Source organism: Mustela nivalis (assembly GCF_964662115.1).
Source record: "Mustela nivalis genome assembly, chromosome: 3".
Lineage (NCBI taxonomy): Eukaryota > Metazoa > Chordata > Mammalia > Carnivora > Mustelidae > Mustela > Mustela nivalis.
Genome location: NC_139022.1, coordinates 76,251,772 through 76,275,774, shown reverse-complemented (window position 1 = coordinate 76,275,774; position 24,003 = coordinate 76,251,772). Strand labels below are relative to the sequence as shown.

Here is a 24,003-nt window from a genome sequence, read left to right as displayed (position 1 = left end):
CATGAGGTAAGAAAGGCTAGTGTTTGGGGGCCATGTTTGTCAAGATAAGAAGCTTGGGCTTCATCATAAGGGTGCTAGGAGCCCCAAAAGAGTTTTCAGCAATGATATTCAACTGGGAATGCATTTCCACGACGGGGCAGTTTCACAGGGGGGCTGAAGTAGGTGCGGCATAAGCCAAGTTTGCCTTGCCTTGAAGATCACTGTAACTACCTCAGAGGAAGAAATGACACTCCCACCATTTTATCCTTTCTTCTTGCTGTCTGAAGCAAGTATTTATTGAGTACCAATGGAAGACAAGATCATGGCTAACTTTTCTGTGAAGGGAGGTAGACGAGAATCTTCTTTTTTATTTGCTTGTATATATATAAAGAAACTGGTGGGATTTATGGGAAGCTAATATTAGAGGCTCTCTGGGGATGGGTGAAAACTGCAATTTGGAAGGTAGAGGTGGGAGGGAGACTTTTCATTACATAAATTTTCATATCTTTTGGGCTTTTAACCAAGAATGTACTTTTTAATCAAAAATTAAAATAAAATCATGCCCAAGCATTCTACCCAGGGTACCAGAGAAGCGAAGCTGATATTGATTGTTCCATAATTGATTTGGTTCCCTCTCTTGCAGCACCCTCCACCCCTGTAATCCGTGCCGAGGACTGTACGGTGTGTTGGAACATGGCCACCATCCGATGGCGGCCTGCCAACCCAGAGGCCACTGAGACCTATACTCTGGAGTATTGTAGACAGCACTCTCCAGAGGGTGAGGGACTCAGGTAAGGATCTTCTCCTCAGGAGACCTCACCTCTCCATGGGGAGAGCCCAGGGTGCCTGGAACTCAGCTGAAGATCCTAACCTGACTCTGAGCTTCGGCTCACAGAGGGAGAAAAGCATCCTAAAATCTTGCTAAGCTAATTAAACTATTGACTTGATTTGCAACTCCATCACTATTCATCAATGAACTCCAAGTTTGTAATAAAACACATGCTACAATGCAGAATAAAGACTCCCTTGTAAGAAAAATGTATGCAAATTTTAATAAGATGGAACATTCTTTGAGGTATATTTAACTTAAGTCGTTAGACAGGATTTATGCATATTTCATGCACTTTTTAGTAGTTATATCAGAATAGATACATCTAACTCAGGAAACTAATAGTGAGCTTGTATATAATGTAAATCTGTGTCTCCTTGATGTATTGGTAATATAAAGGAGCTAATTATATAAATATTGTTATAGAGACATACCTGTCTCTCTAAGAGCATGAAGGTTCTAAAGAGATTTTGCCAGGAAAAAAGAAATGGGAAGCTCTTTCACTAAACTTATAAAGCTTTAAATTTATCAGTCAAGGGCTGTGCATCCTGGGGACATTTGGTAAATGTTAATTTATTTACTGAGATGATGATTTCTTGGCCTATAATCCATAGCAATAGAGCAACTTCATCTTCCAGGGCTCATATTCAGATCATTATTAATAATGCTCATTTTTTTAAAAAAAAGATTTTACTTATTTATTTGACAGACAGAGATCACAAATAGGCAGAGAGGCAGGCAGAAAGAAAGAGGAAGGGAAGCAGGCTTCCAGCTGAGTAGGGAGCCCAATGTGGGGCTCCATCCCAGGACCCTGAGACCAGGACACGAGCCGAAGGCATAGGCTTTAACCCACTGAGCCACCCAGGCACCCCTATAATGCTCATGTTTTAATAGTGGCATTTTAGTTTTTTTTTTTTTTAATGAAGTTTACTGAAAAAAACTATTTTGGTAGGAGATAAAACTTAGAAATAATGGTATGAAATTAGACAGCTTTTTAATAAAGTGTATTATTTAAGCCCTTGATTATCTACATGATCAGTCAACAACTATTTATTTAGTTATATGAGGTTTCATATGACTGAGCAATAATTATAGCTTCTTTCAAGTAGGTGAAGACAGACTTCATAAAATAATGATCAAAGATGAATTAATGTCGAGCATATGGGTGGGATGTAGGCATTTCAGCAGAAGTGAGAATGTAGTAAATGTACAAAAAACCAACACCTCTGTTAATGTGCCAAATGCTGGATGACAGGCTTCAGTAATTAGCAAACAGAGGAGAGGTAAACTCTGACCAAGATGGGATGGGAGAAAAGGAGAGAGAAGGAGGAGAAAAGGAGGGAGAGAGGGAGATAGAGACAGAAGAGATTATAACTGACTTTTATTAAGCATTTACTATGTGCGAGTCACTGTCTTCAATGCTTTATGCCCACTGCCTTATTCAATTCTTATAGGAAGTCTGAGAGAAAGCAGACACTTTGAGAGGGTACTCAGCTAGTGAGTAACAATCAGGATTCAAACCTCATTTTGTCAGAGTTCAAAGTCCAGGCTGCTAATTCCTCTTTAATGTCACAAAGTGGAGTCTTGGGCCTTCTCCCCAAAGCTCTTGGTGTCCTGAGAACCCTGCCCAAGTCCCTGGGAATCTCTCCCTTTGCTCTTCACCAGCAGTGAGGAAAACCCAGTTCTTTCTGAGGCAAAAACAGACTGTTAAGGAGTGCTCTGAAATGACTCATCCTTGTCATGGTATCGTCCCCAGCTGGCATTTGCATAAATAATATCAGCACAGTTGGATTCTTAAATCAGCAGAGATCTAGAAACCCTGAAACCCAGTAGCCATCTCACTAAAGGAACTATGATGTCACCTCATAAACACGGCTACAGGGGGAAGGGAAAGGGGGAGCTGGAGGGGGAAATGTCCTTCAGGGAGGGTCTTCAACATTTCAGGAACTGGGCAAAATCTCATCCAGCCCTCTCACCAATCCTAAGAGGGAGGTGAGGTGATGATCTCCATTAAATGAGATTCAAGGAGGTTCAATAAATTGGCGAAAGTATTAAGTGATGGAATGCGCATTTGAAGTCAGGATTCAAACTCAGATCTGTCTTATTCTCTCCATTAGTCCTAAACCTTGAGTTACTACATAGACTGAGTTAGTACACGGAGTTAGCATACGTCAGCAGCCTGACGTTGAGTTATTATGAATCCGTAGTTTCTTTTGTCACAGGAAAATCATAGATTTAAAGAGAGAATGCAGTACCATTATTTAAAACTTCTTTGATCAGTGATTTTCTTTTTCCTGATCACCTCGGGACCCTCAAAATAAAACAAAAAACATAATGTTCATTTTGTATCAACACTGATAATACATTCCAAACAAATCCTTCTATCGAAGCCCAAGAAACCAATGACAGTTCCATTTGTAGGGAAAAAAATGGCCACCCGCTAATTTTATGAAGACAAAAAGTTGAGCTAATTAGAACAGGAGGCTTGTCATTAGTTTATTCTGTCTGAGACTTTGCCAGTGGATTCATTTTAATTTTTCCAGTTAAAGGAGAGCATCTGAGAGGTTGGATAAGCAGAAGCTCCTGGAAGTTAAAGAACAATACAAGGACCCTTTGTTACTGAATGGATGTAGTGCAGCAAGTTTAAGGTGAAGGGAAATTCCACTTGCAGGGCCTTGTTAACAGTTCGGAACTGTGTTGGAGATGGAGCTGTTTTCCAGTTAGGTGCTAAAAGACTCCTCAGAGCCAGGAGGTGGAATGGTATGTCTAATCCACAACCCAGGGATGACTCTCCAGCCTCTGGAGCCCTACTGAGTCTGACAGAAAAATTAATTTCTTGAAGCAAGCATGAATTTGTGGGCCACAAATTGCTGCCCTGTTCCTTTGCTGAGTCTATTGCTGAGGTACCGTATTAGAGCCATCCCCCATCAATACAAAAGGCTCAATGTCTTATACCCCAGGTTAGCATCAAGGGACTGGAATAACTCATCCTTAATCTCAGAGGCCCAGAACTGCAAAACTCATTTGTATGTCTTTTGGTTCTCCAATTTAAGACTTCCAGAAGGAAGGAAAAGTCTGCTCTTGGGGAGTGGCCATGTGCCTTAGTCTTTCAACTATCTGGCTCTTAAAATCAACTTGAAAGCATTCCTTATGGGATCAGAGGGTTCAGAACTCTATAAATTATTAACTATCATCCATATTGCTCTATCTCTAGCATAACAACTCTACACAGCTAGTCAGATAGTAGAACTGATAAAGAAATTTAGAATTTTATCACCTCTAGTCAACAAATGCAAACAATCCCTACTGTTGGAGTCTATTAGAACCACATTCTTCACCTCGATTTTTTGCACAGCAGTGCATAATTAGAGTTATTTTGTGTCTGGAAAGAACAGCAAGCCAAGAGTTGTCTGATCCCACTCACTTGTTGGCTCTATGAAGGGATCATTATGAAAATTTGCAGCCTCCGTGTCTGAGAGTATCTGGTATATTGTAGCTACTCAATAAATATGTGTTACCTAAAAGGGTTAATATCATTGGTTCTGGGTTCTATCCAAAAACCCTATACTAAACCAGATTCAAAAATTGATCCAGAGGTTACTGCTGGGGAGTAAGGGGAGATCAAAGATTACTTCTTATGATGGAGCTAGGTTGGCTGGGTGAGGACGGGGACCTTATCTGTGTGGATATTCAATAAAGGTCTGTTTAATGAATGAATGAGAGGGTGAATCAGGGGCATAGACAAACTTCGTTTGGCTTTGCCACTCTCACGTCATCTGACTGGTTAGAATCTCTGGCCTAATTGATTTAGGAGAGCTGAGGACTAACTGAGTTCATATCTCTCACCCCCAATCCCTGAAAAGACAGACAGCCTTATGGGCTCTGGTCTGGAGTAGGAAGAGAAGTTGAAAGGAAATGAAAAGAACAGAGAAAGGGATGAGTAATAGGAACAGATACACACACACACACACACACACACACACACACACACACACAGGGCATTGATTACCCTTTAGACTGGGGAATCTGATTTTGGCTGCCAGAACAGAAACACATTCATCCTTAGACCTGCATTTGTTCTCCCTGTACAATGACCTCTAAATATTCTGATTTAAGATCAAAGGTGCTGGTTGAACTCTTATGGTGAGTGTTTATATGGAATGAGCCTACTGAGCCCCAAATTCCATGACGTGGTATCTGAAATAACCAAGCAATTGCCTCCATTCCATAATCCTCACAGAATACACATTTGCATATTTTTGTGTGTGGGCACTGTGGCTGGGTCCCAGCAGTCGGCCCCTGTTGGGATTGGGGGTGGGCGGGAGTGACAATCCCTGGCTTGTGTGTGGGGGCTGAGGGAGCTCCTACTCACCCTTTCCTGTTTTTCTTTGAATGCTCTCCTCAGGTTGGGTGGGCTCAAAACACTTTCAAAAATTTTCCACCGCTCGGCTGTTTCCTCAGCTGTTCTGTCTCTCCTGTGTGGAGAGAAGTCAGCAGAACTGTGGGTGGAGGAGGGAAAACTGAGAGAAATATAGTACAGGGATTAGCTGTGTGGGCTGTGCAGAGAGAAGCTGTGTACTGAATGACAAATCTGTGAGACTCAATACACCACAAAAGTAGTCGGTAGTGAACTTCCTGCTCCCTTCCCTGGCTGAGGCTATAGGGGTGTGGAGACTTTCTCTGGGTCCCCTTCCCCGGAAGCATCACGAGGGTTGGCTGGGCTCTGGGTGCTGGGCCTGTAAGCTCACATTCTTCCTGCTTCTGGCTTTCAGGGCCACACGTGGTAGGGCAGGAACAGAAATGTCTGTCACAGTTGGGTTTTCCAGCTGGGGACACCTGCTGCTCTGTCTGTGTAATAAGGACAAATAAGGGTGAGTTTTCTAATGAACTTAGTTACCTGAGCAGGAGATGAAGAATCCCAGCATTTCTTTCTTTTAAAAAAAAACTTCGTACTAAGTTTTCAGCTGGATTGGTGATGACCAAAGATCGGCAGCAAATGATTTGACCTTCACAACCTGTGGACGGAGGAGGCAGTTATTCCTGCCCCATGCTTGCTTCTCGGGGTGACAGGAGATCACTGACATGAATGGGTCCAAATTCATAAGGATTTAAGGACTAATAGCCAGTCTTTTTGTGGTATTGTTTTCCTGACCCAGGTGATAACCCTCAGCAGGGAACCCTTGGGAGAGCGAGCTGTAGGATGATTTCCAACCCCCCAACCCAGTATTCTTGACATTCAGCTTTTCCTAAATGAAATCTTTCTTCTCAAATGCATCTGACTTAACTGTAATCATTTAGAATCCTATACACCTTCTGGTTGTATAGTAAAACTTCAGTCAATGAAAACCCAGGCTGTTCCTTCACTTCTAGTTTATGTTCTGTCAATTTCCACCAGTATTCAAGTTGTTCACATTAAAAGACCCAGACATAATAGAACCACTAGAAACAATCCTGGAGAACAAGAGATCATTCAGGGGAGAGGAGACTGTATCGGAAAGTACAGGTTAAAAACCGTAGCTCAATGGAACAGAAAATTTAAATCTGAACTTCCTGGTAGCTAAGGTGAAAACAGGAGAGAGGGGGAGACAGCAAGAGGGAGAAAGAAAGAGATTACATAACTCATCTTTTTATAAAAAGGAAGCATAACATTTCACTAGGAGACAATTATATTTCTTGACATTCAGCTCTAAGATGAATTTTTCATGTAGATCTTTATATAAGGGCTATTGAACAAGATAATAGTGATTGTCTTTTAAGAGCAGTTTTACAAAAGATGCAAAAACATTCCTGATGTAATCATTTATAAACTGGATCTGAAAGCATGAAGTTAAATCACCATTCTGGGCAGGCAGTTCTATGGGGATCTCAAGTAATTGTCCACATATGTGGCCTTGGAATGGTAAAGGGGAGCTTCGAGAATCCAGAGGAATGGATGTTACTAGGCTCCTGGGATTCTCTGCCTGAAATAGAAATGGTACCATTCAGGCTCTGGAGGGGAACTACAGAGAAAACAAAAATCCAGGATCATTCTTCTGGAATCCTTTGGCTCACTTGGATTTTGTGAGAAATCTAATTACAGGAAAGTCTAAGTCCCGTGGTTGGCAGCATTCACCCTTGTGTTTCTATCCTATTATGAACTAATAGTGATGTTTAGTTAACCCTGAATCTTATAATGTCCTCATTTACCAGAAGAAATATAGTCCTGTTCAAAAATTATTTACATAGTTTTAAGAACAAAAATCAGTATATAAAGAATCTTCTTTTTCTTAACCCTGATTTAACCATAATGTTTCATCTTAAAAAGTTCCATGTTTACAGGTAGTTAAGCCTTTTTAAAATGGCTTCCCTCGGCAAGAGTTAGTTTTTGCATTTAGTGTTGCTTATGTTCTGGGAGATTTTCCTTCTTTTTCCTATTCCCCCTCCCCCCTCTCCTCACCCCACTTATCATGAGTAAGTTTCCCAAACCCAGCTGATCATAAAAATCACCTGGGCTGCTCTTCTAAGCTTAGATTCTCAGGGCCCCTTCCAATTTGAAGGTCTCATGTGTCCACATGGGTTTGGGAAATGCTACTTTACTGGTCCAGCAGTGTACCCTGTTCACAGTTCACATTAAAGGTTGTTGACTGCCTGGCTCAATGTGGGTGCGACCAATAGGAATGCTAGCAAGAACCCACTGTGTTTTTTAACAAACAATTCCTATTGAACCATCTGTTGTGCATTGCAGTGACAGCACCATCCGTAGGCTGCTTCCAGCAGTAATGGCACTGGATTCCTCCATATTGTTTGTACACACACCGCCCCCCGCCTCCTCTGGGGAGAAAACATACTTAAATCTAGGTGTTAGACATGGCAGTGCGGAGGCTGTCACTCCTCAGGGTTACCAGCCCCTCAAATGACCTGAAGCTCATGTGCACTCCTTGCTTTCATTCCACACAAATTATCGAATTATCAAGTTAGGAGAGAAGCCACTCTACAAAATTCAAATTAATGAGTGTTCCTCAAACACATCCAGTGAACTCCTGAGCTTATAATACAGCTCTAAAAGTAAATTATTTAATTGATTTTGGGTAATATGTACATATAGTATAAATTCAGAGATACAAAAGGGATACAGAGGAAGTGAAGTCTCCTTTCTATTTATCTGTCACCTACTCAGTTTTTCTCCCTAGAGGCAATTACTCTTTTTTTTTTTTTTTTAAGATTTTATTTATTTGACAGAGATCACAAGTAGGCAGAGAGGCAGGCAGAGAGAGAGAGAGAGGAGGAAGCAGGCTCCCCGCCGAGCAGGGAGCCTGATGTGGGGCTCAATCCCAGGACCGCGAGATCATGACCCGAGCCAAAGGCAGAGGCTTCAACCCACTGAGCCACCCAGACACCCCAGAGGCAATTACTCTTACCTGATTCATATTTATCCTTTTAGGTAGTCTGTGCTTATACAAACATCTGTATTTTTTTCAACAAATGATAACTTCCTATAGATATTTCTGCCACCTTGCTTTTCTTGTTTAAAATATTTCTTGGTGAGAATCCTATACCAGTGCATATAGAATGGCCTCCATTTAAAAAGCAATTCTATTATATTCTGTTTTAAAAATATAATTTGATTTATTTGACCAATTGGAAGGTACTTAAGTTGTTTCCATTTTCTTGCTGTCACAAACAATGCCTCAGAAAAAAACCCCTTGTATATCATTTCACACATGTACCAGGATATATGTAAGATAAAGTCCTAGAAATAAGGGTGCCTGGGTGGCTCAGTGGGTTAAAGCCTCTGCCTTTGGCTCAGGTCATGATCCCAGGATGCTGGGATCAAGCCCTGTACCAGGCTCTTGACTCAGCAGGGAGCCTGCTTCCTCCTCTCTCTCTGCCTACTTGTGATCTCTATCTGTCAAATAAATAAATAAGATCTTTTAAAAAAAGGTCCTAGAAATAAATATATTAAGGTATGTACATTTTGGATTTTTATAGCTATTACCAGACTGTTTCTATAGAGGCTATACTTGTTACATATAGGCTAGCAGCTTACAAGGGTGCTTCCCTACCTACACAGGGTATGATAAAACTTTTGATCTTTGCACTTGATAGGTAGAAGGTGGAATCTTATTATAATTTCAGTGTGTATTCCTGTTATTAGGTTGAACATCATTTCATGTTTCAGAACCCCGTACTTTCTTTTCTGTGAACTGTTCATTTCCTATACCCACTTTTTTCCTGTTGGGCTGTAGGGTTTTAACTTATTGATTTGTAGAACCTCTTTGTTTTTTAAAGAACATTAGCCCTCATCTACAACATGAGTTGCAAATTTGTTTTGAAAATTTTTTGCCATGGATATTTTTTATTGATGTATAGTTGACATACAATATTATATTAAGTTCAGGTATATAATACAATGATTCAACATTTATGTTGAATAAATGTTCACCTTATGAAGTGATCACAATAAATCTAGCTATCATCTGTAAGCATGCAAAATTATTACATACTATTAGCCACATTCCCTATAGTGTTCACTGTATCCTCATGTCTTAGTTATTTTATAATCAGAAGTTTGTACCTTTCATCTCCCTCCCCTAGCTCCCATCCCATCGCAACCTGGTAACCATCCGATTGTTCTCTGTATTTATGAGTCTGTTTCTGTTTTGCTTTGTGTGCTCACTTTTTTTTTTAAGATTCCATATATAAGTGAAATTGTATGGTATCTTTCTCTGTTTGACATATTTCACTTAACATTATACCATCTAGCTCTATCCATGTTGTCATAAATGACAAGATCTTATTCCTTTTTATGACTGAATACTATTCCAGTGTGAGCTATATCTGTATCTAGGTCTAAATCTATACAGAGATATATGTCACATCTTTTGTAATCCATTGATGGACACTTAGGTTGTTTCTATATCCTGGCTATTGTAAACAATGCTGCAGTGAACATGAGGATACAGATATCTTTTCAAGTTAGTGTTTTTGTTTTTCTTTGGATAAATACCCAGAAATGAAATTGCTGGATGGTATGGTAGCTCTGTTTTTACCTTTTTAAGGAAATTCCGTACCGTTTTCCATAGTGATTGCACCATTTTGCATTCCCACCAATAGTGTAAGGGGGTTCCCCTTTCTTCACATCCTCACCAACACTTGTTATTTCTTATCTTTTTGATACTAACTATTCTAACAGGTATGAGTGATAGCTCACTATGGTTTTGATTGGCATCCCTATGCTGATAAGTGATGCTGCATGAGCCATGGATAGTTTTAAATGTTAATTTAGTAGAATTTACCAATCTCTTTTTAAAATGTCTTTAATTTTTGTCTCGTATTTAAAAATTGTCTCCCTCTTATGTTTTCTGTAGTATCCAATGATTTCATATTTTTATTAACACATAATGTATTATTTGCCACAGGGGCACAGGTCTGTGAATCATCAGGCTTACACACTTCACAGCACTCACCAGAGCACATACCCTCCCCAGTGTCCATCACCCACCCTCTCCATACCACCCCTCCCCCCAGGAATCCTCACTTTGTTTTATGAGATTAAGAGTCTCGGATTGTTTGTCTCCTTCCCAATCCCATCTTGTTTCATGAGCCAATGATTTCATTTTTAGAAACTAGATCTTTTATCATCGGAAATTTATTTTAGTAGAAAGTGTGAAATTAGTAATCGAACTTTATTTTTTTTTTAGTATGGCTATCCAGCTGTCCCACTAAGAAAACCTATCATTTCCCCTTCTGATTTGGAATACTTCCATTATTATACACTCAAAACACTGTGTTTGGCTCTATTCCTGACCTTTAGAATGTGTAATCTGTTCTACTGCCCCATCTACTTATGTCCCAGTTCCATGCAGTTCTTATTATCATAGCTTTATAATTTAGAATTCTTGGTAGATTAGGTTGCCCCTGCATGAATTTTTTTTTTAAAGATTTTATTAATTTATTTGAGAGAGAGAGAGAGAGCGAGAGAGAGCACAAGTAGGGAGAGGCAGAGGAAGAGGTAGAAAGAATCTGAAGCAGACTCCACACTAACCGCAGAGCTTGAGGCGGGGCTCTATCCCAAGACTGTGAGACCATGACCTGAACTGAAACCAAGAGCAGGATGCTTAACTGACTGAGCCACCCAGGCACCCCTATGACTTTTTTTTTTTTTTTTTTTCTTTTAACCACTTGTCTCTAACTCCAACTTAAGGGAATGATTTTAGTATTTTCCCATTAAGCATTAGGTCCTGATGGTTTTTTAGTTCATAAAGACCCTTTTCAATTCCCATGGGAAATGATTCTTGCCCCACTGTGCATGGTGAATTGTGTCAAACTTTTCAATTGTGCCTTGCAAAAACAAAAGAACGAAAGGTCTCGAGCTATGAAGGCCTTCATAATATTGGGCAGACATTGCCTTCTGGTGGCCTTCACTCATTAGCCTTTTGAAACAACAGAAGAGGGAAACGGTCTCATTTATGATTTCAGATTTCTGAGGAGACAGTGGGTCTCCTTGAAATAGTTTTTCTCTACTTTATAGCATTGGAGTTAAACAAGTGTCCTATGTTCTACCAATGGAGAGACAAGCAGGGTGAGTCTTTCAAAGGCCTGTTGGGCACAGAGCACTAGGATTGTGCTTTGTGGGATGCTTATGCTTCACCAGCAATCAGCTAATTGTTGATGAGTCAGGGTTTCTAGATGTTTCCTGGCCTTGGTGTTCCTGGAAACTCTACATATAGTGCCATCCCTTTCCACTGTACTGTGGACTTGTAGGGAGAATTCCACACCTATGACCCAAAGTGACTCCATTCGAGTCACATTTCTTACTGTCTTTTGAATTTTATTCTTGGCATAAGCCTTCTAACAGAGTCACATCAGTCTATTACTGATGAGGCTAACATCCCTTCTTACCTAAACACCACGAACCTGCTGTGATTCCATCTGTGGTGTCATCACTTCCCTCAACTTGGATATTCTTTGAATATCAGTCCTACTGAAAACTATACTTTGAATAAGGCATGTGGATTGAGTTGCAGTTATGACATTTTTGGTTTTGAAATTAAAATTTTTTGTGGAAGGGTACCACTCTTCAGATTTCAAATTCCAAAATTTTGAAGTTTTCATTTGGCTAAAAAGTAGGGAGAGCTAGTATGAGGACTTTTATGATGTTAAAGTGAGGTCAGACAGAGAAAGACATGGAAATAAACCATTTGTATGTGAGCTTTTGTTCCTGGTGCTAGAGCATAAGATGGCAACTTGTCAATAATAGTATTGGACATTTCATGTTACTTTGGTTCTCCTGCCTGGTGCTTTTGTTTCCCAGATTCAGTGAGGGCATTGTGTGTATCTGTCAAGTCTGCATGACCTGTTCACATACTGAAAGCAGGATCTGATCCCATATTCTGACTTCAATACCCTGTAAACCTTTATTCTTTCAACGAGTGATAAGACATAGGATGCAGTTGACTATATATATGGAATTCTTTCCTTGACAAACTTACTAAAACTGACAAGCAAATACTCACCCCCAAGTCAGTACTTTTGGTATTTAACAAAACAAAGACAGCATGTTATATCCCTTCCCTGGAGTTGAAATTTCCTCACCTAGTCTTGCCTCTTCCCCCCACCCGCCTCGAGCTTTCGGGTTATATGGCCTGAGCACGTGATAAGTGATTGATAGACATTTGTTTAATGGCTAAATGAAGTAAATTCAGTTCAGGCGCAAGTATGCTTATGGACACAATAATTTTACTGCTTCTTATAATGAATGTACTGTTAGACCCTCTCTTCAGTCATCAATTCAAATAAGATAAGCAATACATTCACCCCAGGATAATATTCTAGATATCAGTCAGGAATTACATTCTCAATCACAGGACATGGTTTTTCATTAACTAACTGAAGCATAATTAGTTGTCACTGAACATGTGGCTCAATGATTCTGGCGTGGCTAAACATAGTACTGCAGAGGGCCTGGTTCAGGTGGTAGGTTCTGAAATAACAACCAATAACGTTTGAGGAGTTTCCAGCCGCCTCCTCCACACAGGACATTAAATGGCACATGCGCAAATAGACCCTGTCTGCTCCCCGCCCCTACCCACTTCTTTCTGAGGAACAACCTGGGTGTTTTTTCACTTTTAGACTTGGTGGGGGCGGGCACCTTGACTTTTCTGCTTTTAAAAACCTTTCAATTAGTTTGCTTTCTCAATCAATGATGCTTTTCCTCCTTTTTCTGATTCTCCGTAGTGTTCTCTAAGGCAGTGTATTGAGAAACCAAATAGTCAACAGAAGTAGAAGTGACCTGAAGAAAATCTTTGATTCTGACGCTTTTGTAGTACATCTGTTAATAACAAAGCAACATTTGTTAATAACAAAGCAGAATGAAGACAAACAAGCAAAGAAATGGATTGAGAAAAACCCTATCCTCCTGAGAATGAACAGGAAGGATGTTGTACTGTTGTCCTCACTGACCATTATCCAATGCACAGCTCCGGGGAACAGGGCCCAGGCACTAGTGATCTGGGTAGGAATTCTTTCATTAGTAAGGAGCCTACCTCGTAACTGTATCCAAAGCCTCTCCAAATGGAGGCTGAAAAAAATGAGCAGTTGTGTAACTTATCTGTACAGATGCTCTAGGCCATAATATCCTGCAGATTAAAGAGACTAGAAAAGAGGCACAAGACTACTTAAGTTCCCCCCGGCAAGTTCAAGGAGCTCCATGTTCAAATGCTTCAAGTCTTTGTGTTTAAATGGTTTGGCTGTGACACACTGCCGCCAATTAGACACTACTACCAGCCGTTTTATTTTAATATACATGGGAGATTTAGATATAGCAACTTTGGAAATTTTACTTGGCAATTAGAACTGTCTTTTCTTGCTAGGATTAAGTGTATTTTAAAAGATACAGTCTTCTTTTGGGATCTTTTGTTTCTGTTAACTTTAGTGGCTTTGGTATGATGGCCATGTCCAAAATCATCACTCACCTTAAGTTTTCTGCTCTTCCTGATCTGCTAATTAGATAATTAGCATCCTTTATATTACTGATTGGTTTAACATCATCTTAATCCGGAAGTGCTTCTTAGGCAAAAATTGATAAAGAAAATAATATATTCTTAGAGACTCATTAACCACAAAATTAGCCTGTCTTCTGAATTTAAAAAAAGGTTTGGTTCATTTCAAAGAGCATTCTAGAAGGCATATATTGGACAAAAGTTGACAAAGGTAGAAGTGATTTGACAAAGTAGTCTTAGTGGACCATGACCATTTTAGAGAATCTGACTTGCTAACTCAGTGGTCGCCAAAAGGAAAAATAAGTTATTTCTTATTAATAAAAAAAAGTTCATTCATGACAGGATTGAAATATGAGGAGTTGTTTAGCCTGTGACCTAATATTTAAAATTATTTCTCTTTGGTGTTTAGATCATTCTCTGGAATTAAAGGACTCCAGCTGAAAGTTAACCTCCAACCCAATGACAATTACTTTTTCTACGTGAGAGCCATCAATGCATTTGGGGCAAGTGAGCAGAGTGAAGCCGCTCTCATTTCCACCAGAGGTACTTTCTCCTTCACCTGCACACAACTGCTTCCAAGCCTTTCTGTTCCTTCCCTTCTACCAGCTAGAGAAGACACTCGAGAAGGCCACTTCTTAAAGCCTCAAACGCCTCAACCTCTTGGCAGTCCTAGGTTTTTGGCATGAGGATCCAAGATGGATCAAAGACCAAGATGTTTCTTTTTCTGATTTAAGAGGTTTTTATCTTTGGCTACCCATTAGCAATCAGGCAGGGTACTTAAAAAATACTGATGCCCAGGCCCCACTCCTGGAGTCCCTGATCTAACTGATCAGGAGATGGTCTCTGACATGTTCTTAATCCCCCCAGAGGACTCTTGTTTGGCTTACAATATGCTATAATTAGTGGGTATGTTTTGAGTGTATGTTGGCAACAGTGGAATGGGGATATTCTTCTTTTATTACACGGTAGACTCCATGAACAAGCTTCCAGTATTATTCTTCTGTTTCTTTTTGGTGCTTAGCCCATGGTTTGTGCCAATTAATGTTTGTTGAATAAAAGAATGAATAACTTAAGGAAGCGATAAAGCTGTTCAGTGACATTTTGGAGAAAATAGCCAAACGATGCCAATAAAAAAACTGCTTGGCTGTTCTCAATTATTGTGAAAAGAAGAGAGAAATGGAAAGGTGATCATTGTCTTATCTTATCCTCGACTCAAAGATGGCAGAAGATTGAGGATGGTACATTAATTGATTTGCTTAACCAGCCAAACCTTATGCCCATGCCTTGTCCGTGAGGTGCTCAGGGGCAGCCTGATGTCTATGAGAGAAGAAATGAGGGCTGCTTGTCCAGAAATATTCCCCCCAGTCCCAATATGGTGCCTGCACCTTTCGTTGTTAGAACTGCTCCTGTAGCTTACACCAGCGCACGTGCAACTGGAAGGTGCATGTGGATCTCCGGAAGAGCTTGTTCAAGGGCAGATCTGGTTCAGTAAGTCTGGGACAGGGCCAGAGATGCTGCATGTGTAGGCTAGTCTCTGGGTGATGTAGATGTTGTTGGTCCAAATGAACCAGCATAGCAGAGGGCAGACCTGCAGCCCCAGCTAGAGGTAAGGAGCCACTGGCATTCAGGCATGCCTTAGCATGGATGAGATTTGCAGCCAGTGGGTCTGAAAACCCTGAGTGGGGCCTTTTGGCATCAGGGGAGAGGGAGAGTAAGGTCTAAAATGCAGTGCCATGACCCAGGGACAGCACTTACTGTTGTGATAACGTTATAATCTTATTTTTCTTCACTGCGACAGGAACCCGATTTCTTCTGTTGAGAGAAACAGCTCATCCTGCTCTCCAGATTTCCTCAGATGGGACAGTGATCAGCTTCACCGAGAGGAGACGATTGACAGAGTAAGTAGGAGGAGGAAGCCTCTTGCTTCTCAACGGGAAAGTCTACCGACATGCGTCCCTCTGCTGTGGCCTCCCCTGGGTATATCTTCAATTTAACGGTCATGCCTCGGAGTATGGTGTCAAATATCAACACGAGCACACCCGTAGGGTTTGGTTTTGGTTTGCCACTAGGGAAAATAAGACAGTAGTTCCTAAGCTGGAGCCCGTGTCAATATTTGTATTGCAAACACAGGCACAGATGGTTTAGTTTAAAACATAGGCTCTTTTCAGGTACCATCTCTGGTTTAAATAAAAACAAAAACAAAAACAAAAACAAAAAACAGTCCAGGCTAATTCTTCTTTTATTTTGAATAGGAAACCAGGTTTTGTATCCAGCCATTTGAAAAGGGTTAGCAGAGAATGACATTCTGTTGAGTTTCTGCCATCTTTGGCCACACAAGACTTTCAGATTTTCAGACTTTCTTATCCCTCCCCACCTGATAGCTCCCACAGAAAAAGAGCATTAAAGAGCTAAAAGGTGAGAGGGCACCCTGGGGAGATGGATCTGCGCTTTTTGCCAGCAGTCTCTCATGGTCACTTGGAGGGTCAGAACAGGGGAGAAAGTCGGTGAGAGGCTTTGGAAAAGTGTAACCGATGTGAGCCCCAGCCAGCCGTGGGTGCTGAGGTGCTCCAGTGTGGCTGCCCACGAGCCCCACGCCCCCTGTTTCAGCTGAGTTGCACAGTTCTCCTCTCAGGTGGCTCCTAACCTATGTGTAGCCTGGCTCAGGGGCCACCTGCTCCTAGAAGTCTTCTCTGGGCCTTGGTGCCCTTTGATCTTTTCCATGAAAAGGTCTGAGCATATGTGGAGTCATTTCTCAGCCACTCTGTCTTGAACATTCCTCCAGCGGCAGCCCTGTCTTCTGTGTCTTTGAATCCCCCCGAATCTAGCATGGGGCCTTCAAAATGGTCGGTGCCAAAAAATAGACAAATAAGTGAGTTCTGGGGGGGGGGGGGGGGGAAGGGGATGATTTAAGAAACCGATCGGCCTTTCCTGTCTTCCTCTGATTTTTCAAAAAATCAAAAAGAAAAGAAATAGACTGTAAGTTGATAAGAGTACATAGATAGTAACTGATGACAACTGTAATGTATCTCATAGAATTTTTATCGATTAGTAACCCATAAAGTAGCTCATAAATATCAGGCAACAGTCTGTGCTCAGGGAGCAAGGGGCTGTCAGTTTCCATCTCCTTGGACAGAGGTTATTAGGTAAAGACATGAGAAAGTGAAATACATTCCTTTGCAATAATCATTTTCTAATCTGTTAAAAAGGAGAGGGTGCTGACTATTAACATAGGTTAGATTAAAAGCGCTTTCTTGCTGTCTCAGCCATTTCAAAGCAGAATGGAGCCATTCATGCAAACAAGGTCACCCATCTGCAGTCCAGAATGCTTGGGTTCATTTCACAGTTCCTATTCTAAAAATATCTAAGGTGAGACAGAAGGAGACCTTTCAGCAAACTCTCAGGTGCACCTGCATCTGAAGAGGCCACAGTTCTCAAGACTGTTGACTACAGCTTCTACCATGCGCTCATCACACCTGCTCAGTTCTGTGCTCTGCTGTGGCCTCCCCGGAGGTCTTGCTGCTCCTCCTTCGGTCTCTGTGTCCAGTAAGGTCGGCAAACATGGGAACTTGTTGTTAAAGAAGATTTTGGAGACTTTTCCTGCTCCTCCTCCTCCCCAATATCTTCAAGTTTTAGAAAAAACTTTGCAAGTTATGTTCTCTTGGAACTCCCCACCTGCCTCCCTCATATTTCCTCACTCTCCTGGAAAGCAGAGATGATGCCATTTCTTTTTCTCCCACAATCATTCTGGTTATTTCCTGCTTCTTAGCTCCCTCAAGAGATGCAGTGGACTAGACATGCATGTTGTACATGGCAATGGAAGTATGTCAAATGTGTGTTGAGATTTTGTGGCATTCTGTGGTGGTCGAGTCAAAGTTGGGGGCACAAGAAGAAACAGATGTCTTTAGTCAAGTTCCAGCAGTTTCCAAGGATAGAGTCCTGCCTAAAATGTGTGTGACCTAATAAATGTTGGTGTTTATGAGATAAAAGCTGGTGATTCCTGTGCATCTACTTCGTCCACAGAATCCCATCTGTGCTGGGTGAGGAGCTGCCTGCTTGTGGCCAGCATTACTGGGAAACCACGGTCACAGACTGCCCAGCTTACCGACTTGGCATCTGCTCCCACTCAGCGGTACAGGCTGGGACCCTGGGACACGGCGAGACTTCGTGGTACATGCACTGTTCTGGGCCACAGAGGTAAGCCGGAGCACCGCCCTCCCTTGTTGGTCAGAGGGTCACAAGTTGATATGTAGGCAGAGGTCTCTGAGGCACCCAACATCTAGAATGCTACTTTCCTGCCCAGGTCTTAGCCAATCGAGAAAGAAAACAAAAGCATCAAATATACCAAGACTAAACTGTCACTGTGATTACTGAGGAAGCCAATTTTAGTGAATATGGTTCGTACCTGAGGGAAAGGAGGTTTCTTTTCTTTCCTTCTTTTTTTTTTTTTTTAAAGATTTATTTATTTGTTTGAGACAGCAGTTGTGTGCCGGCATGCGTGCACACCCTTGAGCAATGGCTGAGACAGAGGAAGAGGGAGAGAGAGAATCCTGAGTAGACTCCAAACAGTGTGGAGCCTGATGCGGGGATCAGTCCCATGACCCCGAGATCATGACCCGAGCCCAAACCAAGAGAAGGATGCTTCATCGACTGAGCCACTCAGGCAACGTGGGAAAGGAGGATTCTTATACTGAGCCTTATTAATGGACTTGTGCCCACCTAGACCCCAGGGCAGAGATGGTCCCTGGAGAAACAAAAAAGGATAGGTGTTCCAGCAGGAAGCTCATACTCCAGAGATAGGGGAAAGGAAGGAAATTCCAGGCCATGCATGGCCAGGTTTTCCTTCTAAAGTCACCTCAGGGAGGAGGGAAGGGACATGGGTAATACAAAAGAGCTCCCTCCACAAAGGAGTCAACAGGAGGGAGAAAAGCAGTCAGTGGGTCCACAATACCTTCCCCTCACTGGTGTATATCAGGAATTGGCAAACTATACCCACAGGCCAAATAAGACCACCACCTGTTTTATAAAATTTTATTAATAATTTTATTGGAATCCAGTTATCTCATTTGTTCACGTATTGTCTGTGGCTGCTTTTGCACTGCAGTGGTGGAGTCTAGTTGTAGCAGAGACCAAATGACCCTCAAAGCCTAAGATATTTATTATCTGCCCTTTTACAGGAAAAGGTTGTTAACTGTTTAGTTGGTTAATGTGAAGAAAGCCTAGTCTGTGTTAGTCTCTAATAAGGCAAGCTTGGATGATCAGAATATGCTCACATTATTAGAAACACGTCCTTGACCAGCCTCCAACGGGCTACTCACTGGAAGTTCAGTGAAGCCTTTGAACCTGCCCGATAGGCCTTGTGTATCTTGTCAGGGGGCGGTGATGCCTGGCTGCTACCTTTTTGTGTTGTGAGGATCACATAAAGTCAGGTACAGGGAAGAGTCTTGAAATGGTAAAGTATCATAAAAATGTGCGGCCTTATCTAAATGTAATGCTTTAAAAAGGAAGCCTTCGGTGCTTATAAGTTTCCAGAAAAGGGCCTGCAGATTGGATTTTGCATATCTCTGGCTGCACATTTCTCCCTGCATCCTCCTGGACACAGTTTGATTTTCTGACATGGTTCATAAGGACACTATCTCCCAGAGCTATTCAAAGTCACATTTCATCAAGCTGGAGCAATTATGATAATTGATGTTCGTTGCTGCGCAATGCTTAAGGACCTAGCCCCTGCCCAGAGTTGAAAATCTCTCAACCCCAGAATTTATAACGAATAGATTTAGAGCTGGAACTAGATAGAGATTCCATAAAAAGTTCCCTAGACACTTGAACCTTTAAAACCCCCAAACCAAAGACTAGCCTCCAGTAACAAATTCCCGGACTCTAGAAAACAGAATTATATCTTGTCAATGGGCTCAACAAGCTTGGTCTTTCAAGCTTAGATTTGGGGCCCTGTGGATTTGGGGAGGAAGAGTGTGCTTACCTGTGTGCTCACAGCACAGAGACATCAGGCCTCAAGTGCTTTCACTTCATGTTTCAAATAGAACACCCCTGGCTTCAGGCACTGTGAGATCCCCTGTGGCAACCCCCTACCTCTGTGTTTCACTTTTCTGGCTTTGTAATTTTAAACCAAACTTGATTACTCTTAACTCTGTTTGCACAGAATCCAAGCTTTAAGATGTCACTATTGGAAAGGAGAAATGGAGAGTCTGGGGACACAGAATCCATGGGAGTTCTTCCAGCCCACTCCTAAACTTTCTCCCCTCAGTCACAGCCTTCTCGCTGCTTCTACCAGGTCTACCCCAGCCACCATGCCTGTACCTCCAGGGAGAGGTCTGCACCCATCCCACACTGTCCATTTTGTCACAACTGACAGATTTTTCTAGGACATCATTTTCATTACATCTCTTGCTTTTTTGCTTCAAAATCTACAAACATCTACAGCTCGATGCCGTACTCAGGTGGTGCCATGGTAAAGAGAGGGTCTAAGACTAAGGTGACCAGGAAGAGGGATGAGGAGCCCTGGAAGGAGTAGACACCAGGGCCAAATGGGGTCTGTACTCAGTCTGGGCCGGTAGTGAGATTCACAGGGGGTGGGATCACCTGGGCCTGGGAACCCCGGGACAGCAGTTCCAGGGTCACACAAGTGTCTAGTCAGGCTTCTAGATAATCTTTGTTTGAAAACACTCTGGCAGTCCTAGGAAGAAGTGGGGAGATGCTGGACAGGGAGTCTGGCCCCTGACAGACAGGCTTGGTTTCAGACCAGAGAGCAGGTTGGAGAAGGAACTGATATGCTGACTAGGAAATGGAGGCAGATGTAGAGTGGGACAGATTCCAGGCCCTGCAGAACTAGTGGAGCCCAGACTTGGAGAAATGTCTCTCCCCCCTCAGCCTCTATGGTAGGGATTAGTTCAAGGAATGACAGAAGCTAAGCCTGTGAAGACCAGGAGTCTTCTAAGCAGGACTGGGGAAATGGCTTCTTTGAGCATTCCAAACCCCCTAGACCAGTGTTGTGCAATCAGACATTCTGTGAAGATAGAAAAATGGTGTCACAAGTGGCTATTGAATACTTGAAATGTGGCTAGTAGGACTGAAGCACGGGGCACTGAATTTTATTTATGTTTAATTTGAATGTTAGTGGCCCCCTCCTCAGAGTCACTCCATGTCCTCTCCAAACCTTCTCTGAATTCCGAGACCGTGACACTCTCCATGACCTAGGGCCTTGCTTGTTCTGGAGCCTCGTCATTGCTCCTGCTGCCCTTGCTGGTTGTTGGATCTTCCTCTCCCTCTTCCCCACCTATCCAGTTTGGACCTGGAGTATGAGCCAATATTACTGAGTAGGAGCCCCTCTGCTCCCAGAGCCTTCCATAAGCGCCCAGCCTACACTGCTGCTCCCAGTGCTGTCAGGCCTCTCATTAGCACAGTACTGAAAAGCTCCTCTGTCACTGAGTGAGCCTTGCTTACTTTCCATCCCTGCGAACTGTGGCCCTATCACACGAGCTCTTATTCTGCAGGACAGCTGCCAACTTGCCATTCCCTAAACACATGCATACTCCAGCTTCTGGGCCGTGAAGCCTGACACCATAGGCCTTAAAGGTCCTTGGCTTTTTCAGCCACATCAGAGGCTCTCACTTGCCCAGAGTCTTAAGGCCCCACCAGCCCCAGGGCTGCTGAGACTCCGCCCCTCAACCTGCCCATCCTCACAGACCTTCCCCTCATCTCCTCCCTGTTTCATTTCTCCCCTTCCCAGCTTTCAGGGCCTCTGTTTCTCAGATTGGCAGGAGGAAACACCAAACTTGCATTACTTTTTGCACAGAGCAATTTAGTTTCTTCTGTTCAGCGATTTCCCCTTCCCAGCCTGGTCTCACACCTTTCCTTCCACAACCACACAGGTCCATGAAATGTGTTTGTGAACACTTTTCCAGTCTGCGCCCTGAGGCGAAGCCTCAGCTTGAGCCCATGTTTAAGTGAGCAACAGTGTTTTCATCCCTGGTCAGGAGGGCCTGGCTTCCCCAAGGGCAAGGACAGCGCTTTGTGGTCCTTCATACTCCCCAGAGGGCCTCGGAAAGTGCTGGACTCACAGATACACCAAATGAATACTTGTTTAGTTCAATTTATTTAAACTGAAGAGAGAAATGACAGGCAACCCCCACCCCCGCCCCCTGTCCCCTGCCCCGGGCTGCAAGGCTGCAGAGAACATTGAGAAGATGAAAAGGAAGTCGGATCAGGGTTGGGGGAGCCTCTACAAAGGATGAAGTTGGGCAAAAAGAACGAAATTTTTTTCTTAAACTTCATAAAGGCCCTTATGTAAGTTACTTATAAATTTTTAAGCTGTAAAATTAATACATTTTATGGAAGGCGAGCCTGCAGTACTTTTTAAAATACACGGCAGCCTCAGAGGAGTTTTATTCAAAAGAATGACACGCCATGAATGCGGTAGTTAAAACATGTGGGCAGCTGGGAAAGAATTAGAATGTTGAGAAAAATCACAAGGGAGGCATATGCTGGTTATTCTGGGACCGCCTCCTAATGTAGAAGGAGCAAAATTATTAAAAATGCTGGTCTGTTGGGATGAGCTCTGCATTTTAGCATCTAGGAGGGATCTGGTTAAAGGATCTGGGACAATGTTATGGCAGCTTATCATGGTGAAGTGAAATTCATCACTGAAAGATTGGTTATCTCCAAGTGACTTTCTTTTCCATGGCCCAGTGTTGAATTCCTCGCTCTATTTCATTTCAGATACACGTTCTTCTACAGTGGCATCGTGAGCGATGTCCATGTGACCGAGCGTCCTGCCAGGGTGGGCATTCTGCTGGACTACAACAACCAGAGGCTTCTCTTCATTAATGCTGAAAGTGGACAGTTGCTCTTCATCATTAGGCACAGGTTCAATGAGGGCGTTCACCCCGCCTTTGCCCTGGAGAAACCCGGAAAATGTACTTTGCACCTGGGGATTGAGCCCCCAGATTCCACAAGGCACAAGTGATCATGGGCTTTCAGAGTTTGCCAGAGCAATCATTCACATTTTGGGGGTCTGTGGTTCTTGCCCTTGGGTGCTATGTATTATTCAAAATGTCTCCCACACACTCGCACTAATGCTTGCTGCACGCATAGCGCTCAGCACGTGAACAAAACCACCAGGGAAACCTTGACTTTCTAGGTAGCGTGTGAGTAAAGAGGACGGAGAAAACAGCCTCCGCCCTTTGCTTTCTGGATGTTTGAGTGCTTCCCTAAATTGAAAGGATTTATACCTGACTTGGGAACCAAAGCGGAGAAGTGGTCTTCCGCCTGTTGTAGTGGCAAAAGACATCCTCAGATGGTCAGGTCTGAACAGGCGAAGGTTGTGCTAGTTCTATATTTCTGACAAGAATCAAAGGTTTTTACCCTGAAAGAGAGGTCACCTCACTCCACTACAGGACGATGTTTTCTAATCACTAGAGAAGGCATTTTAACTGTTCTAAGTTGATAACAAACTCTTTTGTAATAATATGTACTGTAGAACACAGGTCTTTTTCTCCCCTGAAAATTTAAATGTAGACAAGTGCTAGGTGTTAGAAATGTCCATTTTGTTAAATAAATGCTTACAGTCTATAAAATAAAACATGTTATATGAACTTATTATATGTAACTTCTGAGCCTGGTGTCTCTGGACTGGGGCACACTGTAGAGTGAATGACCCTTCTACTTGAGTGGCCTGAGCTCCAACTAATTTTCACAGAAGATTTTTATATGCATCTTTTTAAAAATCCAAACACTTTTATCCCATAGTTACAGTCAACTATAGGAAGCTGGGAATCTCTTTTTGCCAAAAGGAAATGGTTGGTCATTTTTAGATACTATACTGAAATCTCTCGAAATCTTCCTAAAATATGCGTGCAAAGTTGATAATCTAGAAGGCATTTTGAGATGATTGCTCTTGTTTTCTAGATTATAAATACTTTGATCTTAAATATAGATTTTTTTGGCATTATGAATTCATTTATTTCTTTTCATGAATTGAGAAATATTATCTTACTTTTGAGATCCATTCTGAGATTAAGAGTCTCTTATGGGTTGTCTCCCTTTCTGGTTTCTTCCCATTTCATTTTTTCCTCTCTTCCCCCATGATTCTCTGCCTTATTGTCCAAATTCCACATATCAGCTAGATCATATGATAATTATCTTTCTCTGACTAACTTGTTTTGCCTAGCACAATACCCTTTAGTTCCATCCCCGTCGTTG

At 42.3% G+C, this 24,003-nt stretch overlaps 1 protein-coding gene across 2 annotated transcripts in view; it reads left to right on the top strand.

The window, feature by feature from the left end:
• CMYA5 (cardiomyopathy associated 5) overlaps positions 1-23,400 on the top strand; it is an 89,902-nt gene extending 66,502 nt beyond the window's left edge. For both annotated transcript variants that reach the window (XR_014309724.1, XM_082723408.1), the window contains 5 exons: positions 623-770; positions 14,198-14,331; positions 15,587-15,686; positions 17,809-17,982; positions 22,522-23,400. Coding sequence is in view for 1 of the 2 variants with exons in the window: in XM_082723408.1 (XP_082579534.1) it covers positions 623-770; positions 14,198-14,331; positions 15,587-15,686; positions 17,809-17,982; positions 22,522-22,768 (803 nt within the window). In the remaining variant the exon portion in view is untranslated. The remainder of the gene's footprint in view (positions 1-622; positions 771-14,197; positions 14,332-15,586; positions 15,687-17,808; positions 17,983-22,521) is intronic.
• The last annotated feature ends 603 nt before the right edge of the window (positions 23,401-24,003 follow it).